Source organism: Oratosquilla oratoria, chromosome 17 (genome assembly GCF_046742065.1).
Source record: "Oratosquilla oratoria isolate Oo_2021 chromosome 17, ASM4674206v1, whole genome shotgun sequence".
Lineage (NCBI taxonomy): Eukaryota > Metazoa > Arthropoda > Malacostraca > Stomatopoda > Squillidae > Oratosquilla > Oratosquilla oratoria.
This window is the reverse complement of record NC_134793.1, coordinates 61,867,935-61,891,690: the sequence shown is the minus strand read 5'-3', so window position 1 is coordinate 61,891,690 and position 23,756 is coordinate 61,867,935. Positions and strand designations below refer to the sequence as shown.

The following is a 23,756-nucleotide window of genomic DNA, read 5'->3' as shown; positions in this document are numbered from 1 at the left end:
GTAAGGCTCAGGCCACTGCCAGTTGTGCAGGCTGAACTTCCTCACACCACATACTCACGTGCATGCCGGACGTAAGAGAAAACTTTATGAGTGCATCAAATGCAAAAAAATAGAGTAAAATATGGTCAAAACGTATGTAAACAATGGTCGTGCACAGCATGTGGCTGCCAGGGGGAGGGAGGGTAGGCCCTTTAAACCCTTTAAAAGTGGCGGTACGATAAAAACATTTTACCGGCATCTAGAGCAAGATCCCTACTATGTATTTATGCAATAATTTTTCTTTTTTTCTTAAATCTATCCAAAAAGCCTCCCTTTCTTCTATACTCTTCTCACTACCAGGCTCATATACACTTACAAAAACCCACATCTCCTTTCCCAGTTTCACCTTCATCCACATTATCCTTGAGGAAATCTCCTTCCACTCCACTACACGTTCACCTATCTCTTCACTTACTAGTATAGCCACCCCTTCTCTCCCTCGCCCTCTCTTCACTCCTGAGAACCTCCCAACCACACTCCTAACTCACACTCACCCTTCTCCTCATCTTAGTTTCACTCAAAGCCAACACATCCATCTTTCTTCTCACAAACATACTACCTATCTCTTCCCTTTTACTCTCATCTGTACCACAACCATGCACATTAAAATACCCTAACCTTAGGGTGCTAATTGGAAAACTCCTAGACCCTATTATGCCTTCTCCCTGTGGGGCTAAAGGGAGAAGGATGCCTGGTCCCAATCCGCGTCCCATTTTTCTCACCTTTTATGATTCAAGTGTTCTTGGTGGCAGCATTCTTCCCCCACCCCCCAACCACAGGGTAGGTGAAACAAGGAAATGAAATTCAGAGAAATAGTACAGGACAGCAACAAGGGGTTGGGGGACAGCAGCAGTATATTAAAAGTTTAATCATTTCTCTGTGAGCAGTCATCCTCTATCACAGACAAAATGATGTGTGTCTCTGGTCCATAGGGGTGCACCATATAGACCCGAAAGTATCAACTGCATGCTACTTTGCCATAACAACATGCAGCCAATACCCCTATCCTGATATTCTTTTCTTGCTTTTTCCAAATTCAATTATAGTGCTCTTCTTGATATTGAAAACTAACTCCCATCTCTTGCTGCACTCTGAGACTTTGTTCAGATCACTCTGTAATGAGTCACAGTCTATTTCAGAGTTTATTCTCTTAAATAATTTTGCATGATTCACAAAACAGTTCATGTATACAAGGTAACAAGCTGCTCACTCAAAGGAAAAATAATGGAAGACTGGGAAAATGCCAATATCATACCAATATATAAAGGGGGAAACAAGGAAGACCCAAGAAATTACAGACCAGTCTCCCTTACAAGTATAGTAGCCAAAATTTGTGAAAAAGTTATTAAAAATAGATGGACAAAACATCTGGAGGAGAACAATATACTAAATCCGAGACAATTCGGATTTAGACAGGGAAGGTCATGTACCACAAATGTGATTTGTTTCTATTCAAGACTAATAGATATCATACAAGAAAGGGACTGATGGGCTCATTGTGCTTTCCTCAGTTTACAAAAAGCTTTATATAATATACCACAAAAAATTATTAAGAAAACTGGAAACCATAGGAGGGATACAAGGAAAACTATTGAAATGGATGGAGGATTTCTTGCATGAAAGAAAAATGAGAGTAGTGCTCAGAGATGAGAGGTCTACTTGGAAAGAAGAGATTAGTGGTGTCCCACAGGAATCAGTATTGACTCTGGTGACATGGATAACATGCATTTAGATCATTATTACATACCAATACTATGCATTTAAAAACTTTAGTATTTGCTAGTAGCCTAAGTACCAATCCTGTTGTGAGATGTGAACATGTACCGGGCATATGGCATCAGCAGTGACTGTGAGAGACTACAGACGTAGTAAAGTTTGTTCATAATATATTTTTTTCTATCATCATTCTACACGTAATTCTAATGTATTTTAGTACCTTTTCAAAGCGTAACCGACAGTGTCTTTGTTTTGGTACATGCAATGCGTGGTGCATGTTCACATAGGCAAATCATTCCTAGCTGGTGTCATTCTATGTGAATTACCAGTAAGTATGACCTCTTATATATTGTTACCTTGAAAGAGTTGTTTTGTGGTGTAGTACTAATCATTACTTTGGTTACGTGTTCCAAGATGTCTGGGGTTTGATTTTAGGACCTCTGTTACCATAGACTTACCACCAACCACTGCCTCAATGCCCAATCTTGGCCTCATGGGATGCAGGCTCATTTCCTGACACTTTTTTTTTTTTTTTTTTTTTTAAAGGTGCATCTTATGAGCCATCAAATATGGTACTTCCATACTGATGCCATGTACATCTCATCACCTTACTTTTACCCACATTTACCTTCAAATTTCTTATCGCATAATTTCCCAAACTCGATCACCAACTCCCTTAATCTCTCCCCTGACCCTGCCACAAGCAGTGTTATCAGCGAACAACTGGTTCACTTCCCACTTTTCCCCATTTTCTTTAACCATCTCCAATCCCCTGCCCATTACCCCCCACACCACCCCATCCATGCATACACTGAACAGCCATGGCAACATGACACAGCCCTGGCACAGTCCCACCTTTACCTTAAACCATTCACTCACTCTCTCCATTTCCAATTCTAATGCCACGTCCACACGGTCGAGCATTGTCCGCCGGGCACGAGGGCTTTGCTCAACAACGGGCAGTTTCAGCAGGCAAACCATCAAACTGTCTGTTCCCAGCGCCATAAGCGGGTAGTGGATGGAGGGCTGATATCGCTGCCAAACACACGAGGTGAGGTGCGAGCAAAGTTAGCAAACCCGCTCAGTACAGACCAAAGTTTCCTTACCACCATGTCCACACCTAGTACTAGTGTATACTGGTCTCGACAAGGCATGCTATTGGTGCTATGCTTTTTCACATATTTGTCTCTTGCCTTTGTATATATGGCTCCACTTTCGAAAGGAGAACAGAAAAGCTGTTTATGTTCATTCTCATGTAATTGCAAAACAATTGTTCATTTCTATCCTGCAATTCACATAGGATTGTCCCTGAGCTTCCAATTAAATCACGTCTTTGTAACCACTCCCGGCACCAGACATGTCTCCGTGATTTCTTTGATTTTCTTTTTAATGCAGGCAGCAATAATAATGCTGTAAAGTGCTACCTTCTTTCCAAGTATGGAGGGAACCATGGTTATCGTACCGCACCGAACCGAACCACTCACTCCCAACCTCTGCTTGCAGCCAACTAACCTCCAACCACCATCGTCAGCCGTGTGTACACCTTCGCGGGCAGAGTCTGCGGACTTTACCCGGTAAGGGCAAAGTCCTCTCCTTATATATATATATATATATATATATATATATATGTATATTTAATATATATGTATATTTAATATATATGTATATATATGTATATAAGTCCTCTCCTTATATGCATGGGGGGACGTAGAGGGGGGGTCGCCGATTAAGCGAAGCGGCCTTGCTGTGGATGTGCTGTGTCTTGCGACACTGCTTCTGACCCAGGGTGGTGGGCAAGGTGCAGGGATGACCCGTCATCCAGGAGGTGCTCAGATGAGAGGGAGGGTGGGAGGGGTGTGGAGTGTATTTAGGGATGAAATGGGTGGGAGTGTTTTTATGCCTTTCCCTTTTAGGCTACCTCCCTTGAAAGGGGGAAAAAGCCTTGGTATATGTATGTATGTATGTAACTCACATGCATTACCTACTCTCATCACTTTAATAATTACTTGCACCTCATCTTTTCCTCACCCGTCAATGTCATTTTCTTATCACATCTCACTGCTACCACCACTCCCTATGTTCCTCCACATTTAGCAGCTCCCTAAAATACTATGCCCATCTTCCCCTTACTGCCTCCTCTTCCATTATCATCTGTCCATCTGCACATTTTACTTTTTCTTCACTACTTGATTCACCTCCCCTTCTCTCTTTAACTTCCTTCCAAAACATCTCTTTATTTCTTTTAAAAATTTGTCATACACCTGCCCTCCTTTATCTTTTGTTTTGTTTATTTTCTTTTTTTCTTTGTACAACACGTATGCTTCTCATCCTACTTTGCAAACAGCCTGTGAATACTCACTTCTTCTCTCTTACAACCTTCTTCACTTCACCATCCCACCATTCACTACCCTTCCTTCTATTCCTCCCATTCTCCTTGTTCCACACACTATCTTTGCACACCTTGCTCCCTTTTTGAGATACCCCATTCCTCCTCCACTCTATCTTTCAACATTTTCCACACTTCTCTCAGCTTCTCCTTGTACTCCTGTTCCTTTTTCTTCTCATTTAAACAGTTTCCTCTAAGCACCACTCTACCTTCTGCCTTTTTCCTCTTTCTCCACCTGTCCTCCACTCTCAACACACCGTCCACCAAAATATGATCTGATATCCCCCACTCTTTCCTCCAAGAATATGGACATCCAAAACTCTCCCTACTCTTCTCCTGGATACCACTACATAGTCCATTAAAGCTTTATCAATCACCCTTCCACCCACCACCCTCTCCCATGCATACTTATGCTACTATTTTCCAAGGAAAAGCTCTATGTTTGTATTTCCATTTTTGTAAAACCTGTTACATATCTCAAACATTTCATATAAAACCAATTAATTTTTTTCCTGTCATTTCCTTTAATTGAAAAATAAAAATAAAGTAACTATTAAATACTTCATTTCATATGGGTCCAAGTGTTTATCAAGTTATGCAGGAAATGAAAAACACAATGAAATTAGCAATATGTACAGTACCTTTGAACTAGTATCCTCTTCATCATCAGAGTCACCCCAAATGTCATACTTTGATAAGTCACCATCCTCATCTTCATCGTCATCATCGTCGTCATCATCTACTTCACGAGTATCATTCTTCGTACTGCTTTCACTTTTCTGTGCCAAATGTTAAATCATAAATAATTCATATACACTGTACAAGAATGTGTGAAATGACCTGTAATGGATATATGTATAAGGAGGTAAGTCAGATATCAGGGAGGATCATTTCACAGCCACTTGCCTCTAATGTCCATCAAAACACACTACCCTGAGCCCCAGATAGCTTACTACAGGTACTCCTCATTTAACGACGACAATTGGGACCAGCGCGCCGTCGTTAACCGAATTGGTCGTTAAGCGAAAGTGTATACATATACGTACATGTACTGTATGTACAATGTCCAGCAATACATGTATCTTTATTTTTGTGTATTTTCCCTCTTTTATACAGTACATTAAAGCTTTATTTACTGTTTATTTACGGTGGTTAGGTTCCTAAAATTACCGTATATGACCAAATCCGCGTATGCTGACATTCCATATTGAATACCGGGGTATTTTTTTAGTTTCGACCATGGGCGCAATATAGCAATAGAAAATTAATTATTAATTTTGTAAATTAAAATGTATCAACATAATATGCAATTTTGTGGGCGGAAATGAAAGTAAAAAATATCTTGCTACAAGAAAATATGCTAATGAACGAAGTCTGTAGCATGGGCTTGGGACGCCATCTTGTCGTCTGCCAACGTCTCTCACGACGATGACAACGAGGACAAGCCGGATGACATTTAATTTGCAGGTAATGATTTATTAAACACAGGTTAGGTTAGTTTAGTTTAGGTTAGACAAATTAATTTATCATCCTTTCATTTCTTCGACATCTGCATCTATCATAACAAACATGGTGTACCATTCGTCTGACATGACTTCGTTACTTACGAAATCTGTTTTAGCATTTTTTTTTCATTTCCGCTCACAAAATTGCATATTACATTGATACATTATAATTTACAAAATTAATAATTAATTTTCTATTGTTATATTGCGCCCATGGTCGAAACTAAAAATTTACCACTACCGGTATACACTGTACCCCAGGTAGTTTTTGCAGCTTGCAGGATGGTAATGTAGACCTAAGCTTCAGAACACTTTACCTCACAGCTAATATCCACCATACAAGTTCATTTATAACATCATACAAATTTGCCTCAGCCAACTTAATTATCGTACACGACGCCGTAACTTCGGGAGATTTACGTTAAACGACGTCATAAAGCCCGTCGTTACTCCGAGTTGTCGTTAACCGAGTAGGTCGTTAAACGAGGAGTACCTGTAATAACATCTTTACTCGGTGGACCAAAGACTTGAATTCAATCCTGAAGCAGACAAATAGGTGCTGATTCTAAGGCTTCACATGTACATGTTTTCTCCTTGGGCTGAAACTAACCACCACCCTTTTTCAATTCCATTCACATCTCTTATACACTATTAATACTGTAAAGTAACAATCTAATTGCAGTTCACAATGAATTAAAGGGATTGTGTTAGGAATACACTGTTATAGGACACCTTTGACCTGTAGCCAATGACACCTGCTATGATGTATAAACCTCTACCTTTTATCTAGTTGCTATCATAGCTATTTAAGAGAAGGAAGCTTTCACACATTTTGTGGTGCATTGTGTCATATGATTTACTGTACTTCTGGGTCTCTAACCCCTGGTTATCATCAATAGTGTAAAGAAACTAGACCCTTTGTCTCTCAAACTACTTTAATATTGTACAGAATAATACAACATTCAGTCACCAAACTACTTACTTTTACAGGACTTGAAGAAGGCTTATTTCTGAATTTCTTTTTCTTCCTTCCAAATTCATCAAATTCATCATCAGACTCTTCCCTCTGAATATATTCTACCCCTTCTCGTTCATTATAACCACCTCCATATCCAGTACGCTCTTCCATTTCTCCAAATTTTGGGGCATTGCACATATTACACGTTTGTCTCCGGGCCCAATTAACATTGCCACATCTGTAAAAGAAAACAATATTGCTGTATTTTTGAAAAACTACATACATGAAAAATTACACATTGTATAATACAGCAAAGTAGCAGCATCCATAATACAGTATACTTACTTACTACACTGCCAATCATCCGCACTAAAAAGGCCATGAGACTTTTCAGCTGCAGCCTTACCAATCTCCACCCCAAGCTGCCTTCTTTTCTCACTTGCACTGATACTGCTGCTCCTCTCTTTTAAATAAAATATAAAATAGATATACATACCTCCATCAAAGGCCCTTTTACCCCATTATAGGGGAGGGGGAGGCAAGTTAAAGCATACACCCATCTTAGCTATTTGTGGATGAAGGGTTATCCCTGTGCTGGCCTAATCATGTCAAAGGCAATGCAGCAAGATGCAACACTTCAATACCACAGCCTAACAGCTGGAGCTGGTTAAACCCCACTGCTGCATTCTTTAGTGAACCCACCCCTCCCTCCAATCCACTCAGAAATTTATGAACAGACAAGAACACCCCTTCAAGTTGCATCATTACAAGTACATATACCTAGTGTTTTTCCCCTTTAAATTATTTTTACTGAGTGTCCTTCGACCGGCTCACTTCTTTTGAAAGAGGGAAGAGGTCTTATACACTACAGTACTTATGCATGGAAGGCATAAACACGAATATCTACTACATTATGAAGCGTATTATAATAATTGAATTACAATGACAATGAAAATTTACAAAAACAGTCTTCTACAGGTAACAAGATTAGTAAATATTTACCTTTCCCACACCTATTGCATGTGTTTCTCCTGGCAAAGTTGACATTTCCACATCTGAAAAAGAGGCCAGCTAATTAATCATCAATTTGATACATTACATTCAAGTAATGCATCAAGGGTTTTGATTGAGAGGATTAGGAGAGGAACATAGGGAGTAATTGGTGAGGAACAGTGGGTTTAGGACAGGTAGGTTGCATGGATCAGATTTTTGTGGTAAGGCAGATATGTGAGAGAGTTTTAGGAAAAGGTAAGGATGGTTTTTTTGGGCATTTATGGATTTGGAAAAGGCTTATGACAGGGTGGACAGGAAGGCATTGTGGGAGGTATTGCAGATATATGGGATAGGAGGAAAGCTGTTAAGAGCAATCAAGAGTTTTTACAAGGGTAGTAGAGCCTGTGTTAGAATAGGAAATGGAGAGAGTGAGTGGTTTGAGGTAAAGGTGGGACTGTGCCTGGGATGGGTTATCTCATCTTGGCTGTTCAATTTACACATGGATGGAGTAGTGCAAGAGGTAAATGCAAGGGAGATAAGCTAGTTGTTGTTTGCTCACAACACTGCAGTTGTGGCAGGATCAGAGGAGGGATTTAGGAAGTTAGTAATAAAGTTTGAGGTGTGCAAAAAAAAAAAAAAAAAAAAAAAAAAAAAGAAGTTGAAGATAAATGTGGGTAAAAGTAAGGTGATGAGATCCACATGGGAAGAGGATGGCAGCAAATTGGATGTAAGGGAGAGACTGGAGGAAGTAGATAGCTTTATATACTTGGGTGTAAATTTGGAGGGAATGGGAGTGGAGGTGGAGGTAGAATAGAGATTGAGAGAAGCAAGTAAAGGCTTGAGGGATTAAAAAGTGTAATGGAAAAAAGACATTTGGGAATGGATGCTAAGAAGAGATTGTATTTACCTTGTTGTATTATACAGGAAGGGGAGCTATGCTCGTAGTGACCTGTCTTTGTACCTTGCAACATCTAGTTTCTTAAATTCTTGTATGGTGTTTGCACACACTATTGTTTCATCCAATTTGTTCCAGACATCCACCATTCTGCGTAAACTATTTTTTTTTTAATCTCTTCTATAACTATCCTTTTTGCATTTCTTTTCATGTCCCCTTGTTTTTCTTTTATCCCACTTTAATAAGTCTTCTCTGTCAAGGAACTCCATGCCTTTCATAGTTCTGTAAATGGCCAATAGATCTCATCCTTTTCTTCTTGTTCCAGGGTTAGTAGTTCCAGTTTGGGCAATCTTTTTGTGTATTTCAATTTTGAAAGTGTTGGGGCTATCTTTGTTGTTGCTCTTTGGGTTCTTTCTAACTTCCTTATATTCTTTTTGTACTGGGTGTACATAGTGTTGCAGCATACTCCAATCTTGGTCTTATCAGTGACAAATATTTTTTTTACCATTACTTCATCCAAGTAATTAAAAACCACCTTTATTGATCTTAGTAAATTGCAAGTTTCTCCTACTATTTTGTTTATATGCTTGTCTGGGGACACTTCTTTGGTGATAATTGCTCCTAGGTCCCTCTTGGAGCTAATTTTCTTTACTTCCTTTGTAACATTTTTATATTGTCCCGATATTCTTTTTTTTTCTTTTTCTGAACTCATTATACTATATTTCTTAATGTTGAAGTGCACTTCCAACTTTTGGCTCTATTCCCAGACTTTGTCCAGGTCTCTCTGTAGCAATTCACAGTCTTTTCTGTACTTTCTTTCTTTGGTAGTTTTGTGTTGTCTGCAAAGAAATTCGTATAACATTCTACACCTTCATCCATGTCATTTATATATACAGTAAACATTATCAGGGTGATTGTGCTGACAGCACTGTATGGGGGCAGAAACATTGAACATGAGAAAGTTTAAATGCATTTGAGATGAAATGCCTAAGAAGTATGGTAGGGGTTACTTGGCTGGTTAGAGTGAGAAATGAGGTAAGGAGCGAGTGGAGTGAAAAGGGAGTTAGGAGATAGGGTTGATGAAAGACTATTGGAATGGTTTGGCCATATGGAAAGAATGAGTGAAGAAAGATTAGTAAAAAAGGTGTGGAAGGCAGTGGTGGAAGGAGTGAATATGAGGGGGAAACCAAGGATGAGATGGATGGCATTAGGAAAAAGGGGAATATCTGTTGAGGAAGGGAGAAGACAAAAGATAGGGGTATGTGGAAAATGGTTGCGTATGGATGAGGCTGTGATGCATGGGAGTGGATGGGGGATGGGGGGTAAGGGAATATCTATGAATGGTATTTTAACGCAGTCTGAAGGGATTTCTCCCCATCTTCTCTTTTTCTGCACAAGGGGACAGAGAAGAGGGTTGCTGATTACATGAAGTGGCTTTGCTGTGGATGTAATGTGTCTTGCTGCATTGCTTCTGACCAAGGGCAATGAGCAAGATGCAGGGATGACCTGTCATCTAGGAGCCAAGAAAAGAGGGAAGGGTGGTGAATGGGAGTGGAGTGGGGATGAAATGGGTGGGAGTGGATTTGTGCCTTTGATTTTGGCTACCTTCCTTGTAAGGGGGAGAAAGCTGATGGTAATACATATGTACTACTCTGGTTACCAAGTTGGTTGAAAAGTTATCAAACGTAAGCAATATATATGATGTAAAACAGGTTCATGAATATCATAGATCTAAGGGCATCATCTCACTCATGAAAATTAAAAAATGTCAGTGTTGGTAAAATCTGTAATACTCTAATCAAAAGCAAGAAGTGTAAAGCAACTGGTTTTGACTTAATCCCAGCATTATTTATCAAGGATGGTGCCAATGCTATTACACATGTAAATTTGTCACTTGATCAAGGTTTAGTGCCTGATGAATTTAAACATGCACTTGTTCCTCTGAACAAAAAATCTAGCAAAACAGAAGCCGGTAATTATAGGCCTGAGTCTATTCTCAGTGTCATGTCAAAAATCCTAGAAATAGTATACAATCAATTGTACAAGTTTCTACAGGAAAACAACCTACTCTGAGATTCAATCTAGATTTAGAAAATCATATTCACTGAAAACATGTCGGACTATATTAAATCAGAATTTGATAAAGACAACCAGTGGTACAGTGTTACTTGACCTACAAAAAGCATTTGACACTTCTGGGTAAACTCCACACCAAAGGCCCAGACATGTGTAAAATGATTCTCCTCATACTTTTGCTCTAGAAAACAGGTGGTTGACAACAAATCTGTCATATCTGATGAATAATGCAATGTGGTGTTCCTCAAGGTTCCATCTTGGGACTACTGTTATTGCTCATTATGTGAACAACATGGAGTCTGCAGTTAACTGCAAACTTTTGTATACAGATGATTCAACATTGCTGTATTTATATAATGTTAACACCATTGAAAATGTACTCAGTTTGGACCTTGAATCTGTTAGTTAATGCTTTATAGACAGCAAGTTATCTCTGCACTTGGGTAAAACTGAGTCTGGTTTATTTAGTAGAAACTACATGTTAAAATAGTGCTCAAATTTGAATGTTACCTACAATGGAATCAATGTCACACCCAAAAAGTGTAATATCCACAAAAAAAAAAATTGATCAAAATATGACCTAAGCTGCAATGGCAAATATGGTAATCACTAAAGTTAATGCCAGACTAAAGCTAGTGTAAAGAATCTCCAGTTGTCTAGATGTTAAAACCACCAAACTATTGGCCTCTACACTTGTGCAGTGTCACTTTGATTATGGCTGTTATTTGTGGTATGTCTATCTCAACATCTAAAACACAAACTACAAATCTGCTAAAACAAACTCATCAGGGTGCTCAAACATCCTGGAACACATCTTGATGCATCTATTTTAGTCATCTTAACTTGTTTACAATGGAAAACAGAACTTTTTAACTACCTCTCATATGCACAAAATTGTACATGGCCAAACACAATGCCTTAACAAAACCTATTCCACATACAATCAGTTCACTCTAACAATACACAATCTGGTGATGCCTGTGTTATACTACCTCATTTTTGTTCAATTTTGGGCAGAAGTTCCTTCAAGTTCACAGCTTCAATTTTATGGAACAAGACTGGTGCATCAATCCATTCAAAATTATGTCATTCAAAGTAACTCGAAGGAAGTTTCTTTTAGATGCATACTTGTATAGCAGTCATAGTATTCTTGTCTAAAACCCCAACACTTAGGGTTTTTGTTGGAAAACTCCTCCCAATCCTTCGTATGCCATTGCTTTTTTTAGGAATGTCCCCTTTGGGACTACAGAGCAGGATACCTAGTCCTATCCTCTGTCCTGTTTTAGTCACCTTTTCAAATCAAGTGGGAACACTTGTTGGCAGTATTCTTCCTCCCCTACCAAAGGGCCAGGCAAAAATAAAGTAGCATCATTTCTCTATGAGTTGATATTTCCTCTAACAAAGACAATATAATGTGTGGCTCTGGTTCATATTGGTAGCCCATATAGATCCTAAAGTATCACTTGCATGCTAGTGAGCAGATTTTTACTTCAATAACATGCACCCAATACCCCAAACAGTATACAGTGGTACCAGGAGAAACATACAAAGAGTTTTGGAAGTACAGTACATGCTCTTGGGTGAGAGTGAGGGAATATCAGATAATTTTTTGGTGAAAGTTATGTTGAGAATGAAAGATGGAGAAAGAGGAAAAGGACAGAAGGTGGGGCAGGGCTTAGAGTACATACATATACCAATGGCTTTTTCTCCCTTACAAGGGAGGTAGCCAAAAACAAAGTAAACTGCTTAAATGAGCAGTACAAAAAGAAGCTAAGAGAAGAGTGGGAAGAAGTGAAGGATAGAGTAGAGTTAAGAGTGGAGGAAGAATGGGAATGTATCAAGAAGGGAGTCACAAGGTGTGCAAAGAAAATGTGTGGAACAAGGAGGATGGGCGGGAATAGAAGGAAGGGTAGTGAGTGGTGGAATGAAGCAAAGAAAGTTGTAGATGAGAAGAAACGAGCATTCACAGATTGGTTGCAAAATAGGACAAGAGAAACATACGAGAGGTACAAAGAAAAAAGAGAAGTAAAACATATGATAAAGGTGGCAAAAAAGGAGATATGTAAAATGGGGGAAGAGCATGACAGAAAATTTTGAAAGGAATAAAAAGATGTTCTGGAAGGAAATCAAAGGAGGAAGAGGAGGCAAACCAAATGGAGAATAGGTAAAAGGAGCAGATGGTGAGATAATGAAAGAGGTAGTAAGAGGAAGATTGGCAGAGTATCTTCGGGAGTTACTAAATATGAAGAAGGACAGGGAGGGAAAGGTGGTTGCAGTGGGAGGCACCAAGAAAATGAGTGATAAATGAGGAAAATAGGAGAAAAAAGAAGAGGCGAATGTTAGATGGGTGTCATGGGGATTGTCTAAAAAAAGGAGGTACAGTGATGGTGGACTGTCTGGTGAGGTTGTTTAATGTTTGTCTAAAAGAGGGTAGAGTGCCAGAGGACTGGAGGAGTGCCTGTATAGTTCCACTTTACAAAGGGAAATGGGCAAATATGAGTGTAGTAGTTTCAGAGGGATCAGTTTGTTAAGTGTAGTTGGGAAGACTTAATGGAGTATTTTGATTGAAAGGATTAGAATAGAGGGAGTGATTGGTGAAGAATAATGTGGGTTTAGGATAGGTAGGGGTTGTGTGGATCAGATTTTTTGGCAAGATATGTGAGAAAGCTTTAGTAAAGGATAAGGATGTCTTTTGGGCCTTTATTGATTTGGAAAAGGCTTATGACAGGGTAGACATGAAGGCACTGTGGGAGGTTTTGCAGTTATATGGAATAAGAGGAAAACTGTTAAGGGGAGGCATCAGAGAAAAAAAAAAAAAAATCTAACCAAACCTCAATTTTTTTCCTTTTAATTACCCTGAAATCTGTTGTTTTCAGCAAAAATGGCATTGATACCACAATTCCTTCAGTGTTTATTTGCATTCCATTTAAAGGCCCATGCGCCATAGGCCACATGGTTTATCACTATTCACAACACTGGTCTTTTTTTTTTTTGTAATGTATAGTAATATGAAGCAAACTGTCAACTTAGCCACCATGAACATTGTGTGGCTTGCACTACATATTCAATATCCTGGGATCATTCGATATGACAAAAGCTTCAGGACCTGAGGTGACCTCACACTGGATACTTAAAGAATGCAGCAAACAACTAGCGGAAAAGATCCACTGAAAGAAGGCACTGTGTCACTTCATTGGAAAAGGGCAAATGTAATGCCAACTCACACAGGTGGAAACAAGGAAAAATCACCAAATTATAGGCCAGTATCACTAACCAGCACAACAGTGAAATTATTTAAAAGGATTGTGAAAGATCAATGGACCAAATTTCTTGAAGATGAACATTCTAGCAGCCACTCTGTTTGGCTTCACATCTGGAAGGCTGTGTCAAACCTTTTAAGCTTTTACTCAAGAGTGACTCATGTGCTGCAAGAGAGAGAGGGGTGGATAGACTGGGTGGACTGCATGTACCTGAACCTAGAGAGGGCATTTGATAAAGTACCTTACAGTTGACTTATGTGGAAACAGGAGCATGTTAGAAGACTGAGAGGCAAACTATTAGCATGGATTAAAGACTTTTTGAAGGAAAGATACATACATATATACATATACCAAGGCTTTTTCCCCCTTACAAGGCAGGTAGCCAAAAAGGAAAAGGCATAAAATCATTCCCACCCAGTCCATCCCTGAACACACTCCACACCCCTCCACCCTCCCTCTCATCTTAGCACCTCCTGGATGACGGGTCATCCATCCCTGCACCTTGTCCACTGCCCTGGGTCAGAAGCAGTGTCACAAGACACAGCACATCCACAGCAAGGCCACTTCATTAAATTGGCAACCCCCCCTCTCTGTCCCCCCCATGCATAAAGGAGAAGATGGAGAGAAATCCCTTCGGGCTGTGTCAAAATTTGCTCACACATACTACCTCACCCCCCATCCCCCCACCTCATGCATTACATCATCATCCATATACAACCATTCTCCATTCACCCGTCTTCTGTCCTCTCCCGTCATTCCTCAACAGACATTCCCCTCTTCCCCAAAGCCCCCTTTACCCCATCCATCCACCTCATCCTAGGATGTCCCTTCATGTTCACTCCCTCCCCATCTGCCTTCCATACCACTTTCTTCATTCATTCTATCCATGTGTCCAAACCATCCTAATACTCTTTCATCAACCCTATCTCCCAACTCCCTTTCCACCCCCATTCTCCTCCTCACCTCCTCATTTCTCACTCTATCCAGTCTAATAACCATCATACTTCTCAGACACCTCATCTCAAACACATTCAAACACAAGGATATTAGTAAAGAACAAGATGTCAAGCTGGAGAGTAGTGACAAGTGGTCTTCCAAAATCTTCAGTGTTTGCACCATTTATGTTTCTTGTCTATGTTAATGGCATGATGGAAGGAACAACAAGCTATTGCCAACATGCTTGCAGATGATGCTAAAATCATGAGAAGAGTGAAAAACGAGGACAGAAGAATACAGCAAAAAGATCTAGATACTGTACTATTTTTGCATGAAGCCAAAAATGAGAAATGAAGTTCAATACCAAAAAGTGCAAAGTACTGGAAATGGGCAATAGCACCCAAAGGCCATCCTTAAACTATTCCTTGGGATGTGAACATTACAAAAGCAAAAGAGGAGAAAGATTTGGGTGTTAATAACAGACAACCTGTCACCTGCTACATGTATCAGCAGGATTGTGGGACAGACGTATGGACTACTACACAAGATTAAAATGGCATTCCATTATATGAACAGAGATGGTGAAAAAATCATCAGAACCCTGATACGTCCTTACACAGAGTGAGATTGAGATAATACAATGGGCAGCAACCAAACTGGTCCCCAGCCTTGCAGAGAAACCATACAAGGGAAGAATAAAGGTACTGGATCTGCCAACTTTGAAAGATCAAAGAGAAAAAGGTGACACAATTATAGTATTCAGGTCACTAAACGGGATAGATTACATTGATAGAAGAGATCTCCTGATTAAAGATGGGAGGGCTTTCAGAGGTCATGAAAGTAAGTTATGACCACATGTCAAAAGGATGTGAAGAAACAGTTTTACACATAAATATGTGGAATAGCTTAGGTGATATGAGTGATGTGCCAATTCCATTCACTCTTCCTTGCCGATGCCAATACAGATTCCTATTCACTCTTAGTTGCTGATACAAATACCTATGCCAATGCAGATTCCACTTTATAAAATTAGAGTATATAAATTTTTAATATAATTAAACTATGATTTTTACTTGCTTTATAATCTAAGTGGGTTTATACGTGCCAGTCGAGCTGTTGGATGCTAATAATTCGAACTTAATGAAGTGCTTATTGATTGACCACTTTATGATTATCAATGTATGATTGTATTATTTTCTGTTGAAAAAAAAAAAGAGGTTAAAAATTACCTATTTCATAGATTTTAATGTAACTACTAACTTCATGTAACTTAAAGCATTTAATGCATGGTTTTAATAAAACACATATGCAGAGTATAAAATTTAATAATCAATTTCTTAATCCTAACTTAACAGTAAAACTTAAAACCTAATCCAGTCTCTACTATCTAATATTTGACCCATGGAATGCGGGAAATGGCTTAAATATATAATTTTTTCAAAAGCTGTGTCTGGGCATTTAAAAAAAATCAAAACTTTTTTTTCGACATGCTGATTCACCTGAGTACTGCCGTATTCAATGGGTTGTTGTTGTCGTTCCCTAGACTGTCTGTCCAAGCAGTCCCATCTCCCCAAGGAATGCCACAGCCGAAACTGGGTTTTCTCACAAATCCTTTATAGAGTGTATGTTGTGTTGTTTGCGTGCATGATTGTGTATAATGCAGTCTTCCATTATGTGTTCTATAGTATGGGGTGAAGTGTTACATCCTGGGCAGCTGTTCACAATGCGGTCATCCAGCCTCTTCTGGTAACTTAGAAGTGCCGGGTGGTGGCCGCACTGCAGTCTGGACAGGTGGACTCTGTCCTTTCGTGGGAGAGGATTCAGAAGGGTGGATATCAGGGGGTCTGGCATGCAGCAGTGTGTTAATGGAGCGGTGAGTGATATGATTATGAATATGTTTCCGGAGGCTGGTATTTGGTGGTTGTGGAGGAAGAGAAGAGAGTATCTGTGTGTGATACAGGTCTTTGGGCATTGTTTTAATGTTTCTTGGTGTGTGTGGGTGTTCTGCTATGTACTGTAGCGGGTGTGATGTGTTTGTGGTGGCTGCGGCAAGTGTTTGTGTGCCTCTCATGTCGAGGTCGTCCTTGTCTTTGAGGACTTATGTTTCATGGTGTAAATGGTCTGTAGGTGTTGTATTTGTGCAGCCTGTAATTGTTTTTAGGGCTTTGTTTTGTATGATTTGAAGGGTGTTGTGGTGTGTCTCACTGAGATTAGGAGCCCATGCAGGACTCGCATAATTCATCACTGAGCGTATGCATTGTTTGTATATTGTTGTATTAGTTTCTTTGTTTTGTCCAAATGTTGTTCCAGTGATTGACTTAAGTGCGTTAAGTCTAGGTGTGCATTTGTTTTTTATGTTTGTGATGTGTTGTTTGAAGGACATGGATGTATTGTATGTTACACCAAGAATTTTCGGTGTGTTTGTGTGTGGTATTAGAGTGTTGTTGATGTAGAGATGAGGTATGTATTTCTGTTCTTTTGTCCAGTTGGTGAAAAGTGTTGCTGTAGATTTGGTTGGAGCTATTTTGAGTCTGTTTGTGATGAACCATGTGTTGAGTGTATCAAGGTATGGCTGGATTATTTCTGCAGCTTTGTCTGTGTTATGATGTGTGCATGTGATTGTTATGTCGTCTGCGTAGGAAGAGATTTGTATTTCTGAGGTGTCTGGTGTGGGTAAGTCATGCATGTATAGATTAAAGAGCATGGGGGATAGAACTGAGCCCTGTGGTACTCCATTCTTAATGTTTCTGATGTGCGATGATTGGCCATTATATGACACGTGAGCATTCCTACCTGCCAGATAATTGGCCAGCCATCTTTTGGTGTTATTGTGCATGTCTGTGTTATATATTTTATTTGTTAGGTTGTGGCAGGGGATAGCATCAAAAGCTTTACTAATGTCTAATGTTATAAGAAGTGTTCTGTGGTGGGGCCTATCTGAATTTATGACATCTAAAATTCTTTGTGTGAGGTTTATCAGAAGAGTGTTTGTGGAGTGTAGTGGCCTAAAACCGTGTTGTGAGTCAGCAGGGGGAATATGTGGTGTGACAAGTTGAAGTATTAGGCGGTCAATGACTTTTGAGGGGGTGCAGAGAAGTGTGATTGGGCGGTGCGATGTTGGGATTGTTGGGTCTTTGTTTGGTTTTGGAATGGTGATTATTTTACCATGCTTCCAGATGTCGGGTATGTTGTGTGAATAGCTGTAGTTTGCAATGTTTGTGAGTGCGTGTATACCTTGTGGTCCAATGTGTTTTAGGTGGATGTTGCTTATGTTATCAGGGCCACAGCCGGATGAGTGCTTGAGATTATGTATTATGTGTTTTGTCTGACTGTCTATGAAGGGTGTTTTGTCTGACTGTCTATGAAGGGTGTATAGTCTGAGTCTGTGGGAAAGTCTGTCTTACGTTGAATAGTGTGTCAGTCATCAGGATGAGAAGTGAGATGGCTTGTCTGTGCAAAATGATTTATGAGTGTGTTTGCTTGTTGTCTGTTTGAGGGTAGATTATATGTTGTTGTGATTATTGCTGCATGAGAGTGTGTTGTATTACTGTTGGATAGTGTAATGCTGTTGAGTGTTTTGTACAATTTGCTGGTGTTTGTTTTGTGATCAAGTGTATTGATAAAATTTTGCCAATTTTGTGTTTTTTGTTCGTGTATTTTATTGGCAATCACGTGTTTAGTGTTTGTATTTGGTCTGCTATGTTTTGAGGGACAGGTGTGGGGGTATCGTGTTTAAGTGTGTCTCATTGTCTGATGAGGCCTTGGATTTCTGGTGTGAAGTTGGGGTTGTGTGATTTTCTGTTGCCTCTAGGGATGTATTTCTAGTCTGCGTTTTGTATGTATTAAAGTGTGCACAGCATTGTTTATGTTTGTGATTGGTGTACTGTTAAGAGAAAAAAAAAAAAAAAAAAATTGTTTTATTGCATAAATACATAGTAGGGATCTTGCTCTAGATGCTGGTAAAGTGTTTTTTATTGTACCGCCATTTTTAAAGGGTTTAAAGGGCCTACCCTCCCTCCCCCTGGCAGCCACATGCTGCGCATGACCATTGTTTACATACGTTTTGACCATATTTTACTCTATTTTTTGCGTTTGATGCACTCAAAGTTTTTCTTACGTCCGGCATGCACGTGAGTATGTGGTGTGAGGAAGTTCAGCCTGCACGACTGGCAGTGGCTTGAGCCTTACAAAGTAAAGGACATGTACACGTTAGCTTGCCGCGTTCACTAATTTGCTGTGTGAAATTCGCATCTATTTTTCAGTGAAGAGATATTTGAAGATATTAGCCATGCCTAAGCTATCCAAACAAAAGGCACACTTGCAGAAGATAAGAACGTCTACATTAGCAACTCAAGGGGAGAAAGAAAGAACCCCAGCATCAACTTTGTTATCACCACCTCCGCCACCACCACTAGTACTCCCTCCAGCAGCTCTCTCCCTGCCATCTACATCCACATCCTCAGCACCTGATTCTCTGTCCTCTACACCTATATCAGACACGTTGTCTCTACGCAAACAACTGTTTGCTAACAAGTGGCTACAAGGATGCCTCCTTGCTGCAACACCTTGGGTTTAGAGTCTCAAACCTCACAGTGATGTCCCTGATGCAGCAAGAGCCTGTTCCAACACCAGAAAGGAAACCCAAGAAAAGAGCTGAATCCCAGCAATCAGACTACCTTGCTGGGTCATTCTAGACCAAGAACTCAAACTTTGCGACAAAGAGTGAGGTGGCGGCTTATGACACCCTCACTTTGAGTGAATAATATCCTACACTGTAGGAGGGTACAAAGTGCCCGAGTTACTTGAAAGATGCAAAATCATCATGAAAATACAATGGAGCCTGTTTTCAATGGGTCTTAGGAGGTCCAATGTAAAATTTAGTCAAACTAAGGGAAAAAAAACTTTAACAATCGTTTCTGAAAAATGTAAGTTTTTGATACACAAAGTGTATCTCCTCCCTCAATTTTCAACCAATTTTTGCATATGAGGTCTCTATTAATAGCTAGATAAATGACAAAAAATGAAATAGAGAGTTTTTTTGCATATGTTAAATAGAATTTTTTTTAATAATGTGTCAGTCAAAATTTTGCGTTTTTTCCGTTAATTTTTTAATATTTTTTTTCCTCGGCGTTAAACAAAGATATTAAAAAAACTTGCCATTTTGTTTTTTTAAATATGTAGAAGATTCTTTTGCTGTAAAATGGAAGACATTGAATAAAAATTGTAAGAGATAGGATTTGAAAAGCCCAAAAATATGGTATTTTTTACGTTTTTATTAAAAAATAAAAAACTACTTGTCAGATTCTTGCTTTAGAAAGTGGACGTGTGTGGACATGGCTCCCATATATCTGGGGATTTTTCACGCGAGGGGGAGTGCCAAAGGAGGGGATAGGTTTCTAGTGACTCGTGAATGGTTAATCTAACCATGGCTCTCAATTGCAGTGACTAGCTGAGCCAGTGGCAGCCACAATTAGGAAAACAAATTTGAAATTTGTATGGAGGAAACGACATGCCCGATGGCCGTGTATATAAGTTGAACAAAGGTGCCAGTGTTGGAGAGGGTCATAAACCATACCCCTCCCCCTCCCCCAACCGCACCTCTCAAACCGAGTAAAAGGCTATGGTCGGATTGACTCTTCCTCCTCCTCCCTGCTCTCCCCTCACCTAGTCTCCTCCTCCACCCCTCCATCTCCCCCTCCCTGCTCCTCCTTCCTTCGCATCCAACGCAAGCATAACGGTGTGTATGGTATTCGATCTGTATGCCTCGTCCAAGATAATACTAGCTTTCATGTTGTCACCTGTATTATAAACTAACGTACATACTTTATTCGAATACATACCATCATGATGAAGGGTAAAGTTGGCATCATTTTGGCCCTCCAGGTATTAGTGATTGTAATAAACTTTTCGGGTCGGTTGAGAAGTTCAGAGGTTCCAAAATACGATCATTAGGTTCAAGATCGGATTGAGATCTATTTAACTTGTGATGGGTGTTGCAAACACTTTGGATTTGGCCGATGGATTATATACACCTATCGCCCACTTCCGTTACCAAGCGCGGCAACAAGGTCAGGGTCGGAACGCATTCTTGCACTTCCGCAGTAAACATCATCAAACCCGGAAGCAACAGTGTTATAATAGCAATATGTTTGCTATTATCTGGTGACATTCATCAATGCCCTGGCCCTGAGCAGAAAGAGCCAGTCTAGACTCCCATGTACGTGTTGTGAAGTGGGCGTGAGATCCAACAGTAAAGCACAGTCCTGTGACCAACGTGACAGAAGGACACACATTCGTTGTTGTGATTTCCCTGCTGACCGATATGAGGAGCTACAGTTAAATGGTGAGGACATTTAGTTTATTTGTCCCAGTTGCTGTTTGTCTGCACTGCCTGGTGTAGTGGATGACACTCCTGGATCAGACCCAGATTATACACACGCCACAGTACCTCAGACAGAGTCCGTTACACAATCTCAGTCCGCAGAGATGGATGCCAAGCTGTCCTGTTTGTTGAGCAAGGGCCTACAAATTGTTCACTTGAACGTTTGCAGCCTGATGTAAAAATTGGACGAGGTACGAGAGATTGCCCGTAGGTCGACCCCTGCAGTATTATGCTTCACCGAGACCAAGCTGGACGATACGATAGCGGATCCGGAGGTTGAGATCAACAACTACACCATCGTGAGGAGAGATCGTAACCGGGTTGGTGGCGGCGTGGCTGTCTACATACACAACGACATCGCGTTTGATCAGTGGACAGATATGAACAGTGAGTTAGAGGCTTTGTGGATAAACATTCTCTTGCCTAAATCTAAGCCTATTCTCGTAGGTGCCTGCTATAGACTGCCCTGGCAACATGACTTCTATAGTAAGCTTGGGGATGTGTGTTCCAATGCCACAGACTTTCTGAACAAAGAAGTGATTATAACTGGTGACTTGAATACTCATGTAGAATCAACCTCGAATACTCTGCATAATGCTCCAAAGTCATTCTGTTCAATGAATGATCTGAAACAAATTATCACAGAACCCACCAGAGTATGTGCCACTGCTGAATCTATTATTGATTTTATTTTGGTATCAGACAAGCACCCGGCTTCGCCGTCCCTGGCTTTGCCAGGGGTGCTTGGCCTGCGGCGCTGCTCGCTTCGCTAACGGGTACGCCCCCTGAGATACCCTGTCCCTGAATTTCTTGTATTAATGAAGGTTTTACAAATAAAAGATAGATTTTTACAAATAATTTTATTTAACATCAAATACAAATTTTGTACACCATTATTGCTTCATTTTCTTTCTTGGAGGGCCATCATCTTTAATATCTGAGTCCTCTTCCGAGTCGTAGACGCTTCCATCACTGTCCTCGAATATTTTTCCGTCATCATCGCTGTCGTCACTCAAAGCCTTCAAAACCTCCTTCATCATCCTCTTCATGTTCTCCTTATTCCTTTTCTTTTCATTTTCAAATTCTTTTTTCTGCTCTTTCATTTCCTCTCTGATACTCTGGATCATTTCAATAAATTCTCCAGAATCACTGTTTTCTTCCCCATAATTGGACTCGGGAGGCATGATCATGTTGATGGCGTCTATTTCGCTGATTTTGTAGGCGGACTTTGGTATTACAGTGATTGATTGATGCGGTTCTTCTTCTGCTATTTCGACTTCTGTTTCGTCGTCGTTAGACGTTTTCTTATATGTCTCCGGAGAAAAGTTCTTCTTTCGCCAGCTCGCGTTTTTCCATTCTTAGACGTAGTCTCTCGTCTTTTCTTTGTTCTTCGAGACGTTTCTTCTCTAATTTTTTACGGTGTTTCTCCTCTTTCAATTGTTGCTCAAGTCTTTTTTTCTCCAACCGTTTAACACGCCTCTCATCCCTTCCCTTTTTAAGTTCCATCAGTTTTTGCTTTCTATCCAGCTTTTCTTGCTTTTTCCATTCCTCTTCCTAGGCGGCTTTCCGCTTTTCTTCTTCAATCCTTTCTTGGAGCCTCTTTTTTTCAGCCTCTTCTTTGACTTTCTTTATAGCGTACTTGTTCTTCTTCTCTTGACGCTTGTAACTCTTAAAAATTGAGTCGATATAGTGCATTTGGTAATTTCTGTGATCACCCCCGCCTCCATGTTTTATGAAACTCTTGTAGCCCTCGAAATAGTTCTTGGAAAAACCATCGAATTTACTCTTTTCGACGTCTCCGTTAAACAGTTGTAAATCGCCAAACATTTCATCTGAATACGAAAAGTCTTCATTTTCACGTATGGTGACATTAAACTGAAGAACTTTTAAATGGAACTCCTTTAAAGACTCTATCACAGAAAAGCTTTTGGTTTTTCTGTAAAGACCCGGAAAGGTTCTAGCGTGTTCTGCTCGAAGCTATCCAAGAAGTCTTGGGTCAAATGAAATTTTAAGTGATATGTTATTATAAGAAGTGAAATGCTGAAGATTGTGACATCATGTCGTCATTACTTGGAACACTACGTCATGTCTCTTCCTCTGATTAGCTGGGACCCGGAAAGGTTCTGGCTTGAGAAGCGTTACAAAATCACCACGTCAACACAGGGGCGCGAGGCGTTTTGCAAAACCACCCAAAAGTCAGAGAACCCATCCAATTAATTTTTTAGTAGTACTAAGATGTTCAGAAAATATGTTTTAGTGGAGTAATTGACATTGGTTTGAGTGATCATAGAGCAACGTATTGTATCAGGAAGGTTTCCAAACAACAAATCAATCAGCATAATACCATAAAAGTTCGTTCTCTTAAGCATTACAGCAAGGAATTGTTCTGCGAAAGGTTGTCCGCGGTTAACTGGTTTTCAGTCGTCAATTGTACAGATGTTGATCAAGCTTGGATTAATTTTAAAGCACTGTTCTTGGGTGTATTAGACAATTTAGCTCCTGCAAAATCCATCAGAATAAAACAACGTTCCGAGCCGTGGTTTTCTGGTGACATCTTGAAAATGCTATGTATAAGAAGTTACGGAACGAGGTTCAGGTTATGGTAGACAG

At 40.0% G+C, this 23,756-nt stretch overlaps 1 protein-coding gene across 2 annotated transcripts in view; it reads right to left on the bottom strand.

Moving 5' to 3' along the window:
- The window catches only part of LOC143034672 (uncharacterized), a 95,186-nt gene that overhangs the window by 61,301 nt on the left and 10,129 nt on the right, over positions 1–23,756 (bottom strand). For both annotated transcript variants that reach the window (XM_076201039.1, XM_076201040.1), the window contains exons 2-5: positions 7,607–7,659; positions 6,950–7,067; positions 6,629–6,842; positions 4,783–4,920 (exon numbers count right to left, since the gene is read on the bottom strand). In XM_076201039.1, coding sequence (XP_076057154.1) covers positions 4,783–4,920; positions 6,629–6,842; positions 6,950–7,067; positions 7,607–7,659 — 523 coding nt within the window. The remainder of the gene's footprint in view (positions 1–4,782; positions 4,921–6,628; positions 6,843–6,949; positions 7,068–7,606; positions 7,660–23,756) is intronic.